General features: G+C 42.1%; 1 protein-coding gene across 3 annotated transcripts in view; it reads right to left on the reverse strand.

Annotated features, from left to right (window-relative positions):
• Nucleotides 1–611: 611 nt before the first annotated feature.
• Nucleotides 612–22,961, reverse strand: part of ZDHHC8 (zinc finger DHHC-type palmitoyltransferase 8) — a 116,855-nt gene continuing 94,505 nt past the window's right edge. The window contains exons 3-12 of one of the 3 annotated variants that reach the window (XM_064466535.1): nucleotides 22,303–22,460; nucleotides 18,966–19,138; nucleotides 18,169–18,271; nucleotides 14,659–14,750; nucleotides 13,287–13,328; nucleotides 12,841–12,973; nucleotides 11,818–11,935; nucleotides 10,986–11,095; nucleotides 7,007–8,043; nucleotides 612–4,012 (exon numbers count right to left, since the gene is read on the reverse strand). In XM_064466535.1, coding sequence (XP_064322605.1) covers nucleotides 3,841–4,012; nucleotides 7,007–8,043; nucleotides 10,986–11,095; nucleotides 11,818–11,935; nucleotides 12,841–12,973; nucleotides 13,287–13,328; nucleotides 14,659–14,750; nucleotides 18,169–18,271; nucleotides 18,966–19,138; nucleotides 22,303–22,460 — 2,138 coding nt within the window. In that variant the 3' untranslated portion in view covers nucleotides 612–3,840. The remainder of the gene's footprint in view (nucleotides 4,013–7,006; nucleotides 8,044–10,985; nucleotides 11,096–11,817; nucleotides 11,936–12,840; nucleotides 12,974–13,286; nucleotides 13,329–14,658; nucleotides 14,751–18,168; nucleotides 18,272–18,965; nucleotides 19,139–22,302; nucleotides 22,461–22,961) is intronic. The other 2 variants (XM_064466536.1, XM_064466537.1) reach the window with 2 other exon arrangements.

The following is a 22,961-nucleotide window of genomic DNA, read 5'->3' on the forward strand; positions in this document are numbered from 1 at the left end:
GATCGTACTACAATGAAAACCTGGAGGCTAAATGGGAGCATATGAACAGGGAACGAACGGCTAATAAAATGCAATATGCAATGAAAACTGATGCATAAACTAAACAAAATCTATTGCTGTTTTTTTTAAATAAGTAATACAATCCACAGCTAAAAATAAAAACACGTTGAAAAGATTTAAGACTTCTGAAACATGAAATAAACATGACAAAAAGAAAGAAGCTACTTTACAAGATGTGTTAACTTGTGCTGGGTTTTCATGGCTGATCCCCACCTACTGTAAATTAGCATCACTTAAATGAGCTTTGATGGAGCCACACCAATTTACACCAGCTGAAGATTTGGCCCGCAGTGTCTGTAAAAACTGAGACTATCTGGGCAGAAGAACCTTACTGCTAAACTGTAAACTGCTTGAAGAACTATACTTTAACTTGGGCTGGATTCTGCTCCACAATTACACTCAATAAATAGGTCCCCAGTCCCGCAACAGGAGCTACGGAAGCAGACACTTACATTTATGAGAAAATAGCTGCGTGTTCAGTGCCTTGGATGGAAATGAGGCTGGATGTGCTGCATGCAATCTCCTGTTAACAGTTCTGCTGAGATTATTCTTTCAGAAGATTTGAATAATTTACTCCAGGCTACGTGCACTGAATTATATGCAAACCTCTAAAGGAAAAAACAAAAATGCTTTGGTACCATTGTAAACCTATTAACAAGTCGAACGTCTCCCAGCTGTGGGCAAAACTACTCACAAAATACATAATCCTTACATCCGAACCTGTAATGACACAGTGCATTCGTGCTTTCTTCCCTTACCCCTCGTGAACTGTGTCAAAATAACCCTGGATATTAGTGCTTTATACACACAATACTGTGTTTAGTCTTACTGAGAAATTCTCTCATGAACTAATGTAGTTAACTTCAAAGGCTCTTTGGCCCTTCAAGTTCCTCAGTAGCTTTTTCATTTATAAATGCAGGAGAAAGAACGATCAAAGTGGAGCATCACTGGGATGCAAATCTCAAATATTACACTGGTGCAAATTTTCAGCCTTGCTTGCATGAATGTCATGTACGTACTCAAAGATACACGACAAAATGTGCCCTTGTCCAGCTCCCTAGCCCAAATTCAGTGTGCCACATAGCCCCTCTTTTTCAGGGCTTACATGTGGCATACGTGATACTTTAAAAACAAGTAAGTCTTGTGGATACTCTATGCACCAGAGTGAATTCCAGTCCTTGAGGAAGTACTGCATCTTCCTGAGGAGTTAACATCAGGGTAGAGTTGCAGATTAGTAACAGTTAAAGATGGAAGAAATCTATAAGGCCATCTGGTCTAGCCCCTTGCCCCTGCAGGCTCACCTCTTACAGAATTTTTTTTAATGACTTATCCAAATACCGTTTGACTGTCCTAGATAGTTAGTCTCCAATACTCTGCCTTGGAAGACTATTCCACTGCTTCTTCCCCTCCATCTTTTCTGCCCCCTTCTAAATGTAAACCGTTGGTTACCAGTGACAACCCTTTGATTTACCTTTGGTTTTACATCTTTTAACTAACATGTTTGTGAAAGTATGATACTCAATTTCCACTTCATTGCTTAGCCAGTGACATGTTTTTAGCCCTTTAAATCTTCTCATCAGCCAGCCCATCCAGTCTTTTAATATATATTGCTCCATCTGTACCTGATCCAGTTTGCCAGCATCTTCCTGGCACCAGGGTGCCTCCAACTAAAGATAACATTCTACATGCCAGTGAGCAAATCTGCATAGAAAGACTATTGCTTCTCTGCTCTGCAACGTCCCTACAGTAGGCATTTAAAATATCATCAAGGCAGTAAATTGCACACTGATTTCTAGATCGCTCTCCCATAACTTTGGCCTATTGCAGCTGCGTTGCTTTCCAGGTTTCTCCCTTCAGGCAACATAGAGCATTACACAGAGAGATGATTAACTTTCTGACATTCTCTTCAACCTTCCTCTCCAAAAAATGATGTGATATACAAGGGATGTAATAAGTATGTATTGCAGCAGACGTCAAGATTTATCAAATCAAAAGATAAATTTTAACCAGGCAAAACTGTCAATATTTGCCTTCTGGAATAATTAATCTCAACATACATGAGAACACGTAAGATGCTATCAATGCATTCTGAATTGCTACCAAATATCTGGAGAGCTCTCCGTTAGAGTCAAGGACTGAAGGATTCAACCCCTTGAAACAAATATCCTGAAAAAGGATGAACTTAGCTCTCTAGTCAAAACTATTCACCAGGAGAACCAGGTAGGGAGTTGAGGTTTCGTATGCTGATTGGCTCAGTGATAAATGATCGTTTTTAGTGACTTTGGCAACTGTCGCTCAGGATATTCTTAACTGCACACATGATCTGGCTAGATAGCATTGGTCCAGATCTCAGTACTTTTGACTTCTGAGGTGGTAAATGAATGGGAAGGAAAAGCAGATAAGGAATGGAAAAAAATTTCCATTTGTCCCAAAATTAGCTTTGCCAGAGTCCTCGTATTTGTGACAAAAGTAATGCACCCCTTTCTTGGTTTTTTGTGGTTTTTTTGTTTTTTGTTTTTGTTTTTGTTTTTTTAAACAGTAAAGTTGTCCTTAAATCCAACAAAGTAAATGTAGTTTTCTGGAAACAGGAAAAGGAGACCTCAGAATGTTAAATAGGTTTGATTGATACTATTTTAAAAAGTTGTTCCCCAGGGGAAAAAAAAAAACCAAATGGAAAATCCTTTGTCTAACAGTATTGACGACCAGAGGGAATGTGCTAGTAATTAGGCAGACAGAAAATTTATATCCTTTAGATGTATGCTTGGCTCAGTTACACACACTGTAAATTCAACAGATCATGATAACCTTGCTGCAGGATTACACAGACGGCACCAGGGCAAGGCAGTAAACCATGTTATTGCCTAAATCCAACAGGTAATAAGGAGGGTGCAGGGAAAGCAGCTGACGGCTGTTTAAAATATGTTCCCATCCAAACATTTCCTTTTTTATCTGCTTGGTTTTGTCTCCGAGTCAGAGAAGCTTTTAAAAACCAGAGGGAGCAAGAGGTCAGAGTGGAAGATCCTTACTGGTATTGTGGTCCTTTTCCACGAGAGACAAGCACACACGCGCACGCGCGCTCACACACACACGCGCAATTTCACACAGGGAGGCGAACGGCAGACAATGAGAAGCTGTTGCTATCCTTTCTCCTGCCCCCATCTGGGACCAGGGAGGCTTTTAAAGATGACACGGCGTTCGTGGCCCAAGTGCCCTTGCCTTGCTCCTTCCCAGGAGGAGGACCCCGGCCTGCAACGCCCGGGGGACACAGAGCAGTTCTCGCACACGCAGGCTGACAGCACAGGGAGCCTGCTTTCCGTGTCGGTAGGAAAACAGCAGTCGGGCCTCTGACTCCTGCCGGACACATCGCTGGCCAGAAGAGCTGGGAAGGGGCATGGGAGAAACTGAGTGATCCTGGACCGACCATACTTTTTCACAGCACAACTGGTACACAACAGGTTTGTTGGACAGATGCACGCACAATGGCTTTAGCGCTCTCTTGCATGAAAGAAATCCGCTCTGTGGTTGTGGTGTTAGGTCGTAGCCAGTTCCCACCTCTCAGTTCAGAAGAGTGTATGGACTGTACAATTTTATTCCCTCAAGAATAAGGCTGCAGCTGGTTTTTGGCCAAAAGAGAAAGATGAAAGCAGAACAAACCCAAAACAAGAAAAGGAGAGTGGCCGGCTGCTGCTGCTCCTTCTTTGTTGTTATTTGAGTCTTCACAGTGCTCCTAGCTTCATGGCTGGCTGAGTGGATGGCTCTTTATTTTTAATTAATTTTATTTTACACTGAAATTTCATAGGTGGTTCCACCAACTCCAGACACCTTCTTAACGTTTGAGTGTCTAGCAGGGCTGACAGGCGTCCCCTGGGAACTTGATGTTGAACCCAACCTGGATATTCCTTTTGGCTGTCCATTTATTTTACTGTGAGGTGCCTTCAACTGCATGTCATCCCTGCATCAAAAGCAATACCAAAAGATGCAATGTTAGTGACCAAAGCGTGATAGCAGAATGGCTTCATTCAGGATGCACCATTATCCCTGTTACCCTAGTCCCAGTGCTGCAAAATATTCAAGCATGGGAGCAACCTGGTTGAAGCCAATATACTTGATGAAAAGCCACTGAAATGAGAGAATTCATTTGGCCTTTAGATTAGTGGACCAGACCCCGCTAATATTCATTCATTTAATTACTTGCTTAAATGCTTTGTTGAACCAAACTAATTGTATAAGCATTTGTAGGATGCAGGAGGGTTTAACTGTCGCCCCTCTTGACCTTAAGCCAAACTGTGTCTTACAATCAGAAATAAAACACTCAGAAAAAACAATTCCCAGTTAAATATCCAGTTAAACAAAATTATATTGCTGATCTCTGAAAGGCGTAAGAGAGGTGAAGCATAAGACTTCTTTATGACAGAAGACACAAACTGAATCAGGTCAGAAGCGCTCTACAATGCCTGTAATTACAGACCATATTCGGGATGGATGCTTTAAAATAATTTTCTTTCTTATGACCTACTGCCAGGGAGCACAGACAACAGGCTTTCCTGAAAAGATCTTTTAAATCAAGGCCACTACTCCCTAAAGCTTAACGTGTCTCGTCCCCAGGACTCACAAAGTAATTAGATAAAAGCCTACCAAAGAACTTGTGTACGTTCTGGAAGTGCCAGCGCAACTGCAGCCTGCTCTCTTCTCACATCTTACTCCTGCACAGTGGATGTCTGCATGGGTTTGCCTCAGCCTGAAGTTTAAGACTGGCTTATGCCAGCAGCAGTGACCAGGGTCTGAAATACCTTCCAGAAATGAACACCTGTCTGCCTGCAAACTGAGGCAGCCTAAGCTATTTCAGACCACCCTGACTTCTTCTGGAGGCCAGAGGGTTTAATGGATTAACTGTATTCAAACGGCTTTTTTTTTTCTCTACATGTGTCTGCAAAACAAAACAAACTACCCTGGACTTTTACACAGCTCTCAATAGGCTCAGAATAGCTCCAAAACTAAAAGCGCTTTTTATGTGGCAACCTGGTCTGACAGCTGTACCCTGGAGCTGGAGCAGCAGGTCCATCAGCTCACACCAGCCTGGCTTCTGCTACGTGTTTAAGCTGTGCGTGCACTGAAGAATGGAGTTGTCGTTATCTGAACCAGCAAAACACACATACATAAATATATTAAAAATACTGTGTGGTTTTGTAAAATGCCGCTGTATCCCCAAACAGCCAAAATATGCAGGGACCAAATTCTACATTTGCCTCACCGGAGTATTATAAAAGCCCTAATACAGCGCTGAAATTCTCCTGAAGAACAGAGTCTGCATCCTGAAACAAGGCAGAAGGGAGGTGGAGAGTGTTAGGGGAGAGGGGAGAAGGGAAATTCATTTGTAGAGTTACTGACAGAGAAAATGTGCTAGGTTTACAAAGCACAGAGCGCCTGTGGGAGGTTTATTTCACCAGGTAAAAAACTTCAGAGTTTATTCATCCATTCATTCATTAATCTAGGTACTTGCCTTCAGGAACTTTAGTAAAAAAGATCCTCTGCAATTGTATCGTATGTCTCCAACTTTCTTTAACATCTGATGGGATCTGTAGCTATTTTAATAGCTAGACCACTTTTGCCAGACGCTGTATTTTTCATTACTTCAAAGAGCTGAACTGAAGTGAATTTACAGGCTCTACATTTTAAACAAGCACAACGTAAAAGCAGTGGGACTGACAGGCTGACAGCATAACCAAGAACCAGAGACTAAGAAAAGGCAAACAGCTTTTTATATTAGTATCCTTCCTACAGCAGCAGCTGACACATCCAGGTCTCAAACAGAGGGCAGAGAGGCAAAAGAAATTCTACAGGTTTTCTTTCACTGAGAGAGACTCGTTTCTTTAACACACATGAAGAAGAAAAAATGGCTCCTCAAAGTTAGATCTCCCACCAGTAGACAGATCATCTTAACAACTACAATTCACTTGAAAACATTGAGGAAAAACTTGCTGGCACTAAACTTCAAGAGACCTACAATAATGGTTCTCCCATATTTCAATAACTTTCTCAAAAATGTTGGATAATACTGCAGTGAGAAACGTGGGACCTCAACCAGAGGACAGCATAGTGCAGTAAGTGCCAGATCCAGAGAAAACCTAGATATTTCTGATGAGCCCTCCAGGCCCCAACTTGGCTGAAATACCGCATCCTCGGGGGGATCGTAGCTCTTTTCAAACTTTCCAAGCCCTATCGTCTCCAGAAGGAAGAGGGAGGAAGATAAGCACATGCAGAAGCTGCAGCTGAGGATCTTGCTCAGATACCACTTACTCAGGCTCTCAGCACAGCAAATCCTCTCTCTCCTTGCTTTCTCACAGAAAGGAAGGAGGCAGTGAGGCCCTCCTTGAGGTGGTATGAGGCAGGCAATGCCAAGATGGTTTGTGCTTTTATCACCAGTTCTGTACTATGGGACACCCAACACAGCTAAATACAGAGCTTCTATGCCCAGCACAATTCCCAGGACTGATCTCAGCCCCTGCTTCCCTTAGTGCACGGTTTGCTTGTATGTGCTGTGATCCCAGCTTTGCCTCTGTGCCCAAGCAATGGCTGGGTCCAGCCTCCCTTTAGTCTGCGAGCTAAAACATCTCCACCCTTTTGTGCATAACAGGAGGGATAATCTGCCTCGTATCTTGCAAACAATTATCCAATTCAGCAAAGACACTAAATCACGTCTATGATCTAAAACTATGACTTTTATAACTTAATTGACCACCTGAAGTTCAAGTTACAGCAAATGTGCAAAGATTTTGTCATGATGAGGTGGCTACGAGGGTGTCGCAGAACCGAAGAGCACCCACAAGCCTCCCACCCTTGCTGGCCTACAGCAAACACGTAATCTGGGTCATGCCTCCAGCGAAGAGCTCTGCACTTGCTTGCAAACAGATTCACATTGCTAAGCAGCACCTAAAGCAGTACGTACCTTTGTGCTCCCACTGATTGCACCTCTGTGATTTCCACAGTGTTTACAAACGAGACAGCCTTTGGGCCTCCGTAAGAGGGTGACCTAGGCATCCCTGTGGGGGACGACGGGACCTGGTGGCCTGGGGATTTGTAGGAGCCATTGCTCACCCTGCCCTGTAGTGCTTGATGGGACTGGACATTATTATTGGCTAAATCAGCTTGCAAAGAAGTTGTGGAAGTCCTTGGTGCTCTTGTCATTGCACTTGAGAGTGAAGACACTGAGGACTGCAGTATAGGGTTCCTTGTGCTAAAACTGGTAGCAGCCATCAGATTGTCTCTAGATCCGTATCTCATTGCCATGCTGCGTGGGTCTTCAGAGAGTGTGCTGACTTGCTGAAGGCTGTAAGAGCTAGGGGTGTCATAGACCCCTGAGTCTGCAAACACTGAATCAGGGTGTGAGTGGAGGAGCTTCTCCCTCTCTTCCATCTCTTTCCTCTCCTGGATGGATGCCATAATGGTTTTGGAAAGGTTATCGTAGCGGACTGGGGAGGGGTCTCGCTGATGTGGAGCTGGACCCCCCAGCACTGGGCTGAAGCTCTGCGGTGGTTGGCGTTGCAGCTCGCTCCCCCGTAGATGGCACATTTTGGCTGATAAATATGGGGAATGGTACCCAACGGAGCTGACCGCAGAATGGGTGATGCACTTTCTCCCCGAGGGCGACATGGGGTTTAGCAAACTGTCATATGAAAGACTCCCATTTCTGTTTGACAGGGAATTGGGAGAAAAGATGCTTTTGTAAGGGGTGGAAGCCGCCCCTTCAGACTTTATTGGATGAAGGGGCACTTTGTCTGTCCCTCTCCTGCCAGCAGATTTCAGGCTCAGGGATCGTGAATTGATGGCAAAGGAATCTATCTGAAGTGGGGAAGACTGATAGGTCTTGTGGAGGGAGCTTTTCCGGTAGCTGGGGATGTCCAAGCTGGGTTCGGACTGGTAATCAAGGCTCCCGCCATCCTCTTCTATCAGAGCCCCTTGACTGTGTCCCTCCTGCATGGTGATCTAAAACAGAGGTGAATATGAGAAACAGAAGCCAATGACATGTAAGTACAGGTTTGCTCTCCGTGGTGAGTGCACAGGAAGAAACAAGCTGGAGGTCTTCTCTCAGACTCTCAGCCCAGCTATGACCCAGCTTCATTATAAGGAATCTCCTAAATCCTGTTCAGCGTATGGAGAAGCACCTTAGAAGCAAGGAGGAATTATTAATAATAAGTGCTAAATCATATTGACAGTAATAGATATGTCAATACGTGAACACTGAAAACACAGAATGAGAACCCTTCTAAACTGAGACCCAAGTCTCAGCCAAGGTAGATCAGATTGCAATCTGATAGTACTGCCCTTGGGAAAAGCACTTGAAGTTTTCTACAAATAGCTCTTGAGTTGAGGGATGTCTGGTTTTGCAGGCGCAGTCAGAAATACTTTTGGCTTCATTTCAACACGCTGGGGACCAGCACACTCTTATCAACTTTACTCAGAGCTATGAATATTCAGTAATTCTGAATTTCTGGTCATAGGTCTTCAAAATTAAGCAAAATTAAAGCAGCAAGGCTGCTTCCCACCATTTAGACAACAAAATGAAGCAATTTTCTCTTTTTTTTTTTGCCTGTGTAGGAGAGAGTGGCCACATCAGAGAAGGAAAGGTAGACCATAATTTATTTACGTGCACTGAAAACAGATAGGACTTCACTTTGATTTATTCTGTGAAAGATTGCTTACAGTTCTGTTCACTTAAAACACCATTCTGTGCTAAGCAAATAATTTTTGCGGTTATTTTTAAGGAAGAGTTTGCCATAATGTACAATAAATTGGCTACATTGGCTCTGCAAACAAAGAATTATTATCAGTCACATATTTAAGCAGAAATGCAGTCAATGCAATTTGTTCTTTACCTAATTTCTTTTAAAGGAAAATTATCCAAAAAAGCCTAACTGGCAAAAATCTGGCTTATTCTGAATTTTTCCTTCAATTTTTTTTCTTTGAGCTGCAAGATAGGGAAATATGCAAACCAGCTCACTATCTTCCAGACCATGGTGCTAAATTTGGCCTTCTCTGGAAAAAGGAGACCAAGTGACAGCCTGTAAAGGAGGAGGAGGAGGAGAGCAATGATGTAGCTTATATTTGTGCCCCGATCCCTCTTCCCTAACAGCTTTCACTGCTCAAAAGCAGAATTACATTGACAAGCTGAAGAACTAATACAGAAGAGACAGCATAATATTCCTCACACCAGCCAGTCTCTTTCCCTCTGTACCTTATACTTAGATATGGCTTGGCAGACAAATGCAGGCTATCCTATCAGCTTGCCAGCTGACCTCATTTTGTAATATTCCCACTTGACTACTAGAAAGTTGCAACTACCATAAAATTGCACAAGTCAGCCTATAGTAGCAACATCTTTTTAGCTTAGGATTGAAACAGCAGCCCTCAGAGTGAAGATGCTGTAGCCTGTTATTGTTTCATAGTGCTGCCCAGTCTCCTGGCCTAATCAGAACCTATCCTGTATCTATATTGCATCAATGGCTACGTACTGAATGAATAAAACAAGCTTGCCTTCCACGGCTCTCTGACTTTTGGCATCATGACCCAAAATACTGTTGCTTACACAGCTCAAAATTGCTAGCCAATGCCTGTAAATAAAATATTTTGAATGGGATGTCAAGCCATTTCTCATGTAATAAAGTGAAGATGATAGGATATGAAACCTTTTGGATACAGTGATCACACTGTTGTTCTTATGTTCCCTTTCATATGCCAATCTTTTCTTCATTAAGTGGCCAAATCCCGAGAATAACATTTACAATTTTTGCAGTAAGACTAAAACTCGAACCTGGTGGTAGCTGGAATTCCACCATCTATCACCATCTTTCTTTCCAAACAAGAAGGATAGTAGAAGAGTTTTCTTTACCATTTAAGAAACATTCTGTCTTATTCCAGGGTTGCTGCAGTCAATGACATATCTCTACCATATTTTCATTTCCTTACTTATATCACCCTGTTATTGCAGGGGTGACACTGGAGGACCTGATGAAATTAATTGTAAGAAACATGCATTGTGTGTGGTATGTGTGTTTTAAGGGTATCTCCACTGGTCTGTGAAGGCTTGGATACATTTTGCAAATATACAGGTTAGAGCAGTGGTTTTCAAACTGCCGTTCTCAGGTTCTGGGGTGGGCAAGGAATATCTCCAACAAATCCATGAGCAATAGGTGAGAAAAACAAGCCTATTAGCAGTGGGCTTAGTTTTGCACTCTGTTTCCAAAGGAAACAGTGTAAACTGTTTAAAAACTCCTAAGCAAAAGAGAAAACAGTTAAAATTCCAGAGCAAGTCTCTCTAATTGTTTGCACCTCGGTTTTCTTGATAGGAGGAAATGATGCCAAGTGTTAGGATGGTTTGGTTGTTTTTTTTTTCCATATAACCCAAATGCACTGAGAAGGTGCTAAGGAAAGTCAAAGTCAAACATGAGGAATCTTCCATCAATTTTAACTAAAATATCTATTAGGATGGTTTAAAAGTTCTTTCTGTTTTGCAAGCTGACATCTTAAGGAATGTTGCCTCAAGGAGCATGTTGTCTGTTGGCTAAAAGTTCTGATCCAGAAAAGCGCTAAGCATGCCCAGCCCTTTGAAGTGCATGTGAGTTGGCACCTATGTCAGGAGAAGCCAATGGGAGGTGACACTTCTCAGCATCTCAGGATCAGGCCAAGGCACTGGCAAAGCAGCAGTGCACGCCTGTCAGCAGGGCAGACGCGTCAAGCTCAACAGAGGAAAGCTGCGAAAGCGGACATGTTTTCATAAGGAGCATAGTGAAAATATACACTATTGCGCAGTGCCAAGCATTGTTATTTACTTTTATACTCTGACATTCACTAGAGCCCTGCGGTGAATTTGTCCTCAGCTCCATGCTGCCCCGTGTTAGCTGGGAGCAGATTCTCCTAGGCTCACTCACCTGCTCAGCTGTAGCATGGTAGTGGACTTTGGGATTGTTGCTGAAAGATGGCCGATACTTGTACATGGCAGGTGTAGGAGGGCTGATAAGTTTAGGTGAAAGGCCACCTTCTGTAAAAGAAACAGGAAAAAAGGACTTTCTATTAAAATGTGTGGACAGAAAGCTATCACCCCAGTGCCTTGCTATCCACAGTGCTCTGCGAACAGATCTGTTCTGCAAAGAATAAAACTTGGTGTACATTTGTGCAGAATTCCACCAAAATCAATGGGGTTCCCGTGGAAATAATAGTACATTGCTGCCAGATCAGCAATCTGAACAGAAGAAACAGGTATAATACATTAAGTGGGGTGGCATATTTTGGTGAGTAGTAATTTTTCTCTAACTTGAAATACTAGATATTTGGGTTGAATTCAGCTACTAGTTGTGTTGTCCGTGTCCCCCCCCCCCCAAAAAAGAGGTTTTTTAATAGTATCAAGGCCTTAATTTCATATTTTCATAAATGAAATAATTCAGTTTGTAATGCCTAAGCATTTCATGCTAATATTTCTCATTCCTGAGTTCAAAATTACATTTTTAATTTCAAAATTGATCAAAAATTTAAGAAGGTGTTTAAAAACTCTGCAAAACTGGTACCTAGGCTTGAACGAACCACTTCAAGCTGACTTTTCTCTCCCTTCCCTGCTGTTTATTCCCCTAGCTCAGAATTCCTATAAATAGAAAAAAACCTTTCACCCAGATCCCATTACTGTTTTGAAAGCGCACCAGAAGCCTTTTAAAGAGGCTGAAATATTTTCTTATTAATAAAAATAAAACACTGATCGTGCAACTGTACCTTCACTGGTCCCCAGCTGCCCTTTTAGCTCAGAGTACTTGCTTGGATCTCCTTTGGGTGGGAGAGGTGGTTGCACATCCATACTTTTATCCTCCAGACCTTCCAGGCTAATTTTAGACTGAAAACAACCAAAGAATCAATCATTACCCACCACTTGGTTAAATAACAGCACATGTCAGAGTGCATGATGCACTGCAGAACAAGAACTACCTATACCTAGAATGACAAACATGATTTAGCATCCACTGCAGACAAGGACTGTCATGTGTAAAATTGGCATTGTCATAACAAGCCAGTATAATTTAAACTACACTATCCTAGTCTACTCGGCATGCTAAATAACATTATCATCATGCTAGTTAATCCATGGTAGACGACAATGGTGTTTTCTAGCATTTTTCAGCACTCTCTAGGCAGCTCTCAGCAAGTAACTATCCAAAGAGTGTAACTAGTAACTATCCACAAAAGTCTTGCAAGGGGGCTTCTTTTGGATCCACTGCTTTTTTTTATGACCTAAACAAATCTTTCTCTCTATTTCATGCCAGGAGAAACTGAAAAAAGAAGAGGAGAGAAGAGAACTCAGCTTCTGAGCCAATATTCCTTTCACTGGAGCACAAGCCTTCCTGCAGTCTGGAAGCTCAAACCCTTCTTTGAAGGAGAACAGCTGACCTGCTGGTACAAAGTTCCTGCACAGTGTTAGGTTCATTAAAATTAATTTGACCACTAAGAGGCGGCAACTCGTGGGACAGAAAGTAACTATTGCAAAGAACAGCCGCCTCTTCCAAAAGATGCCCAGAGGCATTCCATTGCAGAGCTGCAAAAAGGGCTGTTACTGGATCAAGAACTGCTGTTGCTGAACCTTTTGTTTGCTTTCAGAGGATGAAGTGTAATACAAGGACTCAACCTCTACTGTTTTATCAAAAAATGCATCATCTCAAAGAAATTTTCAATGACAAACTCATTCCCAGGCTTGAAAATGCTCGATCCGTGCTCTTCAAAAGCAGCACTTGAAGGCTGCCTTACCTTGCTCCGGTTGAGGTTGGCTTGGATCCCATTGTCACTGATCTTCACTGTGATCTGTCGCTCAGATAAATCGGGTCTGAGGAAAGGAGGCTTCACACTCACAGCTTGCTTCTTCTTGGGCTCAACTATGTACCTGATTAATTGTTCAACAGTCATCATTAAAATAAACAATAACCTAAGAAGAAGGCATAGCGATGAGAAAATCTTCCTGCTTCCAGGGTATGATTTAAGAATATGTCAGAATCTAGGTGAGCAAACTCCATTTATTTCAGTGGATGTAATAATTAAAAAGAAATAAAAAGATGAATGCTTTTTTTAGTGAGCAAAAGGACAGGATGCATTAAAAAACCCAAGCAATTTTTGATGCACCGATGGACAGGAGCACAGTTCACATGAAGAGAGAAAAAGAGGCCTACCACCAATGGCAGCAATTTACTAGACCTTACCTAGTTAACATGAAACAGCTTCCCTGCGGTGGAAGATGGTGACTGGGGGAATAAGACCCAGCACATGGGGAGTTAACATGGAGAAGGCGATGTGCTGTCAGTTCTAGCTTAGTACAGGGTGATTTGTTTCTGTAGCATGTTTAGAGTGTTCAAATAAATGGAGGTAAAAGGAACAGGTCTATAGGAAGCAACAAATCTGAAGGGAAATGGCTGACTTTAGATATATAATTTCCTTCCAGTGGACTAGAATTCTGTAAGTGCAATTGGGCACTGGCCCTACAACATACAAATAGCAATACACACACAAGCTTTCTCTGTTTTATTTAGTGAACAGGACATTCTGATAGTGATGGCTCAGTGACTTTCAATATACAGGACAATCTGGACAGGTCTTCACAAAACACAAACGTTCTGCTTGCTGAAAGCCTGAGAATAGCCGTGATGATAGATAGTACTCACACCCCTCTCTTAACAGGAGTGTCTCCCAGCTTCTAATATCTGGCTCTCTTAAAGTATCTCGACTTGATTTTCACATTTGGTAAGTTTGAGAGGCAGCTATTCCAGTGTCTTCACCTTAACACATGCAACAGTCTTTTAGGACTTACTTGTGGCTTATCAAAGGGGACAAAAAAAAACCAAAAAAAGACATAATAGTGTCAGGGTCTGGAATTGCTCAACACCCAGAAAAGGCTCAAATAAGCCTTCTTGTAGTACAATTACTAACACGTTTGCAGGCTGGACAGCTCAGCACCTAGGATATTTATACTCCATCTGATCTACTGCATTAAAATCCTGATTTTAATGAAACGATGAATCCATTTCCCCAAAAATAGAAAGCCATAAATAAAATCCCAAGTTCGATGATGCAGACCTCATTGAAAATCTGTTTTATGATAGTGAAAGTGCCAGTGAGATTGAAAACCCCAGCAGCCTTAAATTAGAGTTATGTCTTAAGGAGAAAGGCTGATTTTAGATTCTTCCCTTCTCTCCAGCAGACTGGACATTGACTGTACAGTGCAAATAGTCATGGTTGGGAATATGATAACAGACAGAAAACTTACCTTGTTACTGAAATCCACTGGCTAAACAAGTTGGTGAAGACAAGGATGTCAGCTCTTGATATAATTTGACATGCTCTTTCCAAATAAACATTTCTGGGATGAGGGTCATGAATTACAAGAAGAGAGCAACTGCTTGGACAGGTTACAGCCATGCAACAGTGAAGCAGCTACCACAGAACTCTGCCTTCAGGAGTGCTTTGCTTTACTTCCCTGTTTATTTCATCAACAGTCTTTCACTTCTAAGCCCAACCAAGCACATTTTCTTCCTCTGTCCCAGCTACCTCGTTCCCCGTTGAGAGCATTTCTCTTACCTTGGAGCCAAGGGGCTGCAGAGCACATGTTCCACATTTCCGCAGCATCCTCGGGTAAAAGGGTTCACTCCCCCACGGAATTTACCTGTCACCTGGAAACATATTCAGGACAGTGCTCAAACTTCTGGTCATATAAAAACCATCACCCAACCCCCAGAAAGCCAAGAACAAGCATGCCTTGCTCTGACCCTACTGTGCTTCCCAAACAGATCATTTTTCTTTGAATGCTGCACTTCCTCTCTCCTGCTCTAACACAGCACCTCCATCAGCTACTCCTAGCTAGGAGGCACACCAGCTAAAGATCCCTTCCCAGAAGGGCAGTGAGCTCAATGTGGCTGGCTTTCAAAGTGGCCAGGTTCATCTCCCCAAGCTGCTCCTGCATTAGATTTGCGCCTGCTGTCAGCCAGACATCCTGTTTTCAGCCTCTCCATTCCCCCATCGCTTCCACTCCTCTGCCTTGGCAAGTCCCCTCCAAACAAACAGGAATGTCAAATCAACATTCGTAATGCTGCATGAGAGCAATGTTTCCTCTCTATCAGCATCCCGTCCCTAGCAGCGATCAGTACAAACCACTGCCTTATGCAGGAGGGTGCCAGGAACTCCCTGGTGATTATGATGTTTGCTTGGAAATGAGCTAGTTTAATAAAAGCCAAGCCTCATTAAACTGGCGGGATCCATTCAAAGCTTCATAAGCATTATAAAGGGTTTGTACTCTACAGGCAGATACTTGAAAGTAACCATATGGGGATAAATACCAATAAAGGCAGAGAGATTAATAGTGGTTGCCATTAAAAGCATTACTGTTGCTGTTTGCAAGTAATGCATTTTAACTAACTCATAGTTCTGATCTAACAACAGGTTTACACAGTACCAGAAATACTTCAATTACTTGCACATAAAATAATGATGATTAAATGATTTTGCAATATATTTTGCTGGCCTCTTTGATATAACATAAAACTCTTTAAAAGGCCAAGAGAGAAATGTTGGAAGTTCTGAGTAACCTGATGACTAAAACATGGGCCTGGGACATTTGGCACATCTGCATTCAATCCTGGGCTTAAGCTGACTTGTGCCAGATGCTGGCAAAGCACTTCATATCTCTGTGCCCATTTTCTCAAACACGCTATGAAAATAAAATTTCTCTAACTCACAGACTACATTACTAATTATATCAATTTGGTTTCTAAAGTAGTTTGAAATCCACTGATAGAAAGCAGTCTCAGAAGGAAGGATATTTATTTACTCTATTCAGAAACTAAAAATACCAGGACATGAGCAGATGTTGGGTTATGGGTTATTTTGATTCCATGAAAGACTTTCAGAGGCATTCAGAAAGCTCGCAAACATCTAAACTCAGCCACTATGCACTCCTAAATCACAGTCTGCCTACCACGAGTGCTCAAAACCTAGGAACACTGGAATGAACAAATACCAGAAATTATCAGTAAAACACCAAATATGTCTCTACCACGGGCCTATAAAATGTACTGGGAAAAGACGACAAGCGCAGCTGAGCATATTGTAACTGGAAAGCTGACAGCAGATATCCAACAGTGTGAGAAAGGAGAATTGATACTGGAACTGCAGCAGAAAAGTGAATGTTTTAAAACAGTGGCAAAGCCAGGAGCAGATCTCATATCCATCACTCCTGGTCTGGTCCTCTGATTACTCAGATATGCTTCTTTTGAAAGGGACCTGAAGGCTAGGAACATCCATCCTCCAGATACGATTGGCAGTACATATGACTAAATGGAAATTAAGACCAGATTATATTCAATTTTCAGAAAATGGCATGGGAAGATGAATTAATCTCAAGTGGTTTGGTAGCTCAGGAAACCAAACCAAGCTAGGATGCGTTTTCTAACAGTTATTTCAACCAAGTTAAGTGCAGAATTCTCAGCCTTCCTAAATGTTAATGTAGCCACAAGCACAATAAGGTATATTGTACTTTTTTTTAATTTAAATTTTTCCTTTCAGGGAAATTTAATTTCATTTCAGGAAATTTCTGCTTTCCTCAGCCTAAAATTTGCATGGACAGTGTTCATCACTGCACAAAGGCAAGCCTAAGGCAGACCAAGATTTGGGTTATGAGACTGCAATGCCCTGGGTTTCATGCTCCTATTGTTAGCACTCTCAAACCTAATACTTGGCCAAAATAAATTTTAAAATGAAGAGCAGCTGATTCCAAGCAGGACAGAGAAAAGCATTTAAAGATCTACAGCTATGGCAAGCCTGCTTTGTTCAAAGGCCACGTTAGGCAACAATTCAGGATGACTTCAGTCTCTTTGCTTATGTAACCTCCCACACTATTCTGGATAAAAGTTTTTATTGTCTCTTGTGGGATAGGAGACAATCTCATCCCAGTTTATGACGGTCGGGCCTCAGACAGATGTCTTCAACTCTTACAGCCTGCACAGCAGCCATACAAGCTACATGAGCATGAAGCCATCAGCCTGAAGGACAGCCAGAACACCACACTGCTCAGCACGAGCTAGAGAGAGCCCATAGATGCAAGAACAGTAAAAATGCATTTGAAAAAAACAAAGTGAAAAAGAAGTGTGATGTGGGGGAAAAAAGTTAAAAAGCCACAGACATGTGAGGGGTGCTTTGGAGCTGGGGCTGTGAGAGGGTGAAGCGCTGGAATGAACACAGTTAATTAGCCTTGGGAAGAAAGCTGAAAATGCTGTGTGCAGCTGAGCCACACACTGCTGCGTGACCCAGCTTTCTAACTGAGCTACCCCTTACGAATGGCAGGGGCATGCTACTGATCCCATGACTAGACCTCCACCATGCGAACCATGCTATTGATATGCACATGCACATAGGTCTGGATCCTCCACGCAGGGGCTGTGGATTATAAACATTTGAGTAACTGCAGGGGAACTGACGTTTCACAAGCTTTTTGGCACAAGATGTCATGTTGGCACTTGGTTGGGAGAAACAAACGAACTTGTTTGTTAGGTCCAATAGCCTCTCTGTGTGCATGTGCACATACGCATGAGAACAAGAGAGACACAAAGAGAGCGAGACAAAGAGCTAGCTCAGACCTTATTATGTGCAGTGTGGGTTAGCTGGGGGAGTTGGAAATATCAGGAGACGGGGCAAAAGCATGATTTAATCTTTTCCTTTCTTTCTTTCATTCAATCTCATGGTTTTTTCAGCCTGACTCATAAAGTTTGAACTTCTGGGGTTGATGGTACTCACCACATAAAACCTATTTCAAGGCCATGAGTAGATTTTAAATGGTAATAAGCCCAGGATGATCCTTTGTGGTTAGAAAGGGGAAATCTTTGCTTGTAGTGCATTCAAGAAAATAAATCTGAAAATGAAAAACTAGGCAATCTTCCTACATCTTCACAAAAGCTCCAGTAGCTGGAGCAGTAGCTAGAGGACTAGCTCTTACCACTAAGGTTTGGATCATTTTTTGCTTTACCCACGCTGACTTGCTGACTGTCCTTCCCAACTCAACCTCTTAGCCACAAACACAGAGAAAGGATTGCTTCTTACCTGCTCATTTGTTGTGCGCCCTCGGGCCACTAGAACAATATGGAAGCCAGTGAGACCAATGACTGGAATAAAGAATAAGCCAGCTACGCACATGACAGCCATTCTGCATCCAGGAGTTAAAGAAACTGGGTTGAGTGAAGGGAAAAAAAGGCTATGAAGGAGAGGGAGAGGGTAAAGGAGGGAAAAAAAAATCTTGGAAATAGGGAGGGCATCCTTCACCTTCAATTAGGTCTAACTAAATTTTACCTCAAAGTTAAGTCCATCTGTGCCTAGCCTGAGTCCTTATCCTTGATATGGTTAAAAAAATAACACGAACTCATTGATTCTGGCTCTAACCATCTTGTAAACACCATTCTGCACTGATCTATCAAAAGGGGTAGCTCCCTTCAGAGCCAGCGGTCCGTGTGTTACACTAGCATGCAGGGTGATTGCCTCCAGGGCAAACTCTGCTTTAAAATACAGTAACAGGGTTTTAAATACAGTAAATAGTACCCAGCAGTTTAAAGTTGCACCCAACTGGAAGTATAATTCAGGGAGGCAGCATATCCTTCTGCTGGGCTGTCATGGCAAAGACTGAGATAGACAAAAGGCCAGCTCTAGTTTTGGGGGTAATCGATGGTTACACAGGTAAGACAGGTACAGAGGAAAACCTGCTCTGAGCATTTACAGGGGAAGAGTGTTGGGGATCAGGAGAGGAGTAGATCTCCACCAGTTCCAGGACAACAAATCTTCAGATTCATTCTTTCGCATTTTCCTCAAGGCTACCTTGAGTCTTGAAAGACCAAGAAGAAGGATACGTAATGGCAGTATGAGCTGCTCCCAGCTTTTCCATATGGTTTAGTACGAAGATGAGCCCAAAGGTGAATACTCCAACCATGTGCGTACTTAAGGACAGCAAGAAGAGAAAAAAATAGCGGTAGTTCCTCCGTCCTATGCAATTGTTGACCCATGGACAGTGATGGTCAAAATCCTTGTAAAGAAAGGGAGAGATAGGGAGCAATATCCAAACAGTGAAAGGAAATACATTGTCTTAGAGATAAACTTGAACCATCGTCATGTACAATTACGTCACACTAGTTCTGCAGCTTTACAACATGCTAGACCCTCTTTATAAAGCTCTTCTTAGGACCAAGTGGTTTCTGTATCTATAGCTGGAGAGGTACTTGAGTTTTTAAAGGGTTTGAAGAGAGGCTATAAAAAAATAAAAGGCAGGCTATTTATCTGCTAGCAGCAGAAGCACTCATTTTTTACCATCCTTTGCATGAGTCGCCAATTACAACGAAGTTGTTATAATCTAGAATGTTTTGAAGACGCAATAATGCTTCAGAATTCTCTGCCCCACATTTCTGTGTTTATATGTAGCTGAATGAATTAACTTTAAAACAGACATCAAAAAAAGATGCTTTTTTACCAAGGAAGTCCCCAGAGAGAAGACACAGGCAAAGTTCTGCACGAGTTCATTAATAGTTATGAGTCCAAATCTAACTATTTGTCTCAGTCAAAAGTTCAAAGTCCCTCATAAAGTCAGATCCCTTTTGAAAGGAGATTTAGTTATGAGGGCAAGCCACAGATACCCTTCAAGTGCCTTCATACAGTGTTATAAGCATGTAAATCCACTGTCTTCAATGGGATTATTTTTGACGTGAAGACAAGATCAGATGCAAGAAATAAATCGTTCTTATTTCTGTGTTCTTCAGAACAGGTATTACACACTCATTACATCAAAAAATGACTTGTTTATTCTTTGTTTTGTGGTAATGCTATTTTTAAACTTTCCTCAATGACGACAAAGGGGGTTTTGTATTTTTAGGCTTTGCACAATGTATTTACCAAAAATTTACAAAATACAAGGAAATGGATTAGAGCTTTCTCAAAGCACATTAGAAAATGACAGAGGCAATTTAATAAATATCATTTCAGGCTGTATCTGAAATGCTGACATAGCTTATGTCTATTACGCACATCTTGTATGCAGCCCAAAGTATCTATGGATTATGAAACTATATGAGTACCCTCTGCAAACACTTCTCTAAAGAAAACAAAAACCTGACTGCTTTTGTCACAGGTTCGGTTTTGGGTCCCTCTGGTCATGGCAGGCTTTAGGTTTTAACTGATTGTTGGCTTTTGTTGTTTGTTGATTTTTATCAAATCAGCTCAAAAGTTTTATATTTGGGAAAAGAATTTTTATTGCTCATTCTAGGCTGAAAATGAAAAGATGTGAATTACAATCCTGAATGGGCTCCACACGGAAAAGCCAGTAGAGTTGCTCCTACCGCTGTCTCCAAGCTCTTCTAGAATAGACAGGTGAGTGGGAAATAAGCACCACAAGAATCAATAAAGCACGCTGTTTAAGACCATGACTTATTGATTCAGAAGTCATCAATGCATTTTGCCTATGTTCCTCCACTGCACTTGTAATTTAATTATAGAAACAGAGCTTCTTACTTGCCCAACACAATAGTAAGGAACATTCAAGTGATCCACCATCAATAAAACTTCTGGATTGCTAGGCAGTCACCTTGTCTTCTGCTATTTTATTTAGGTTACTTTTGGATTCTCTCCCATTTTCATTGCTGCTGCAGAACTGAATCCCATGGAGGCCTTATGGCAGCATGAAATTGCAAGTGCTTACACCAGTGAGTTTTGAGCAATCTTTTACTGAGGAAACGTCATTTGTTGATAATGAATTTTCACGCTGAGCCACAGGGGAGGGCAGAAGAAAGAGATTCCATGGGACAATTGAGGATTTACTATCATCTAAACAATCCTCAGGATCTAGGATTAATGAAAACATTTATGTTTTAAAACTAGGGATATACAACTCAGGTTTTCTACAAAAAATCCAGCTCTATTCAATAATTCACAGCAGTTGAAAGAAATGGTGTGACACAACTTATGAATAGCTGTGTCTATGCCCTCTATCCAGGGACCTTGGCAGCCCCTCACTCTCCACCTTCTCAAATCTGCATCCTTGTAAGGCTTTCCACAACAGGACAGCCTTGTCCTATTTATCGATGGTTACTAGGCACAGCATTGCTTCCAGATAATTATAACTTAGATATATATTGCCCTGAAGGAGAAAATGACTGACACAAGATAAACCCAGGCAGCCTTTCTCTCACACGTAACTGTGCTGCTTTCTTTGGGACTATTCCCTTGCTGACGGCAAAGAGGATTAGGACGAAGATGGTGTATAGAGCATTCCAGATGACTCCAGCATTTTTTCCCTTTCTGATTAGTAATTCCTTTCATTTTAATGGCACAGCTGAATATATTTTAGACATATTAAAGATTTCATCTTTCTATTGGAAAAAAAAAATAGACCTTGCAGCAGAAATGATCCTTAAGAAGTGGAATTTTTAGCTCAGCAATAAAAAATCCCCCCTGGCAATACCCTGCTGTGGATACAGCACTCTGTACCTACAAGTCTGAGAGACATTTATAGCCCAAAAGCACATCTGATTGTTTGGGGGTTATTTTTTAAAAATCCCGTGTGCCTCACCAAGACCCTCAGCTACCAAGAAACATGAAAGTCCCATAATTCAGAGCCACCAACATTAGAAACATGAACGAGTTCATGCTGTGAGCTGGGGTGCTGAAATAAACATGGGGCCCTTCCATTGCCTGGAGAACCACTTGCTGAATTCTGAGTTTGGTTTTCCTAAAGCTCACACACCATTCTAGCTTCTCTGCTTGTCCGCTAACGTAGGCACCAGTTTGCTCCCAATTAAATGATGAGCTCTAAGCTCACACATGACAAGCCTCAATGGTTCACCCTGAATTTCCTGCTCTCCTGAACTCTGCCTCTGCATCAACTCTTCCATTCACCACTTTTTAACATTCATGATATCTTAGCTACCTCAAGGAAGACATAGCTGGCATTATACATTTTTATTCTAATTATCACTGGCAACAAAGCTGACATCAAACATTACTGTATATATAACATACATTGTAACTGAGGGCTATGTTTCAAATGGTAAAAATTAGCAGGAGTCCATCAACAAGGCTACAGCTGGGAACTTCCAAGAACTGAAATAGTGGGGGAAGCACCCAACTGTGTGTTTCCAGTAGTATATGCAACCCCATCACTGATGCAAAGCCAACAGATCATGTAATCAACAGAACTGCTACCTCAACACAGTTGTCACAGACGCTGCAGTGGGAGCAGCGGGGAGGACGGTAGAAGTGGCAGGTGGCACACCATTTCATCCGTACTTGGATTCCTTTAATCTCCACGTTCTTGTAAAGTGGAGCTCGGAAGTCGTCGTCTTTATCTTCATCTTCATCTGCTGCTCAATGCAAAACTAAAAGTTAGTGAAAGTAACAGAGGGTAAAGATGAAAGAGCTAATCCAGTCAGTGCCTTGGACACAGGGGCACTGCACAGGCTCTCTTGGGCTTGTCAGAGAAATCACAGAGTGGTGGAAGCCATGGACTGTCAGAACAGGTGGTCTGGGCTGCAGCCTTACTCACCAGCCCCTGGACAGAGAGAGGTGTTTGAGTCTTATCTTAGGCAGCATTTACAACCAAATGAGTAAGATGAGCTGCAAACTAGAGTCAAAGAGGGGATGGAAGTCACCCAAGCCCTTGCTGTGAGTAGTTCTGCTGCATGCATTTGGGATTAATTCAATGCTAGCCTACCAGCACATGAAGTGAAAGAAAGTATATCGACAAATACTAGAAGGAGGTTGTGCTAGCTCAAATACCCAAAATCAACCCAGATGACCCGAAATGACAATGATTTGTTCAGCACTCCAGCGTCAGCCCACAGTCATCCCAAAGACCCATTGCT

This window comes from Phalacrocorax carbo, chromosome 15, assembly GCF_963921805.1.
Source record: "Phalacrocorax carbo chromosome 15, bPhaCar2.1, whole genome shotgun sequence".
Classification (NCBI taxonomy): Eukaryota; Metazoa; Chordata; class Aves; order Suliformes; family Phalacrocoracidae; genus Phalacrocorax; species Phalacrocorax carbo.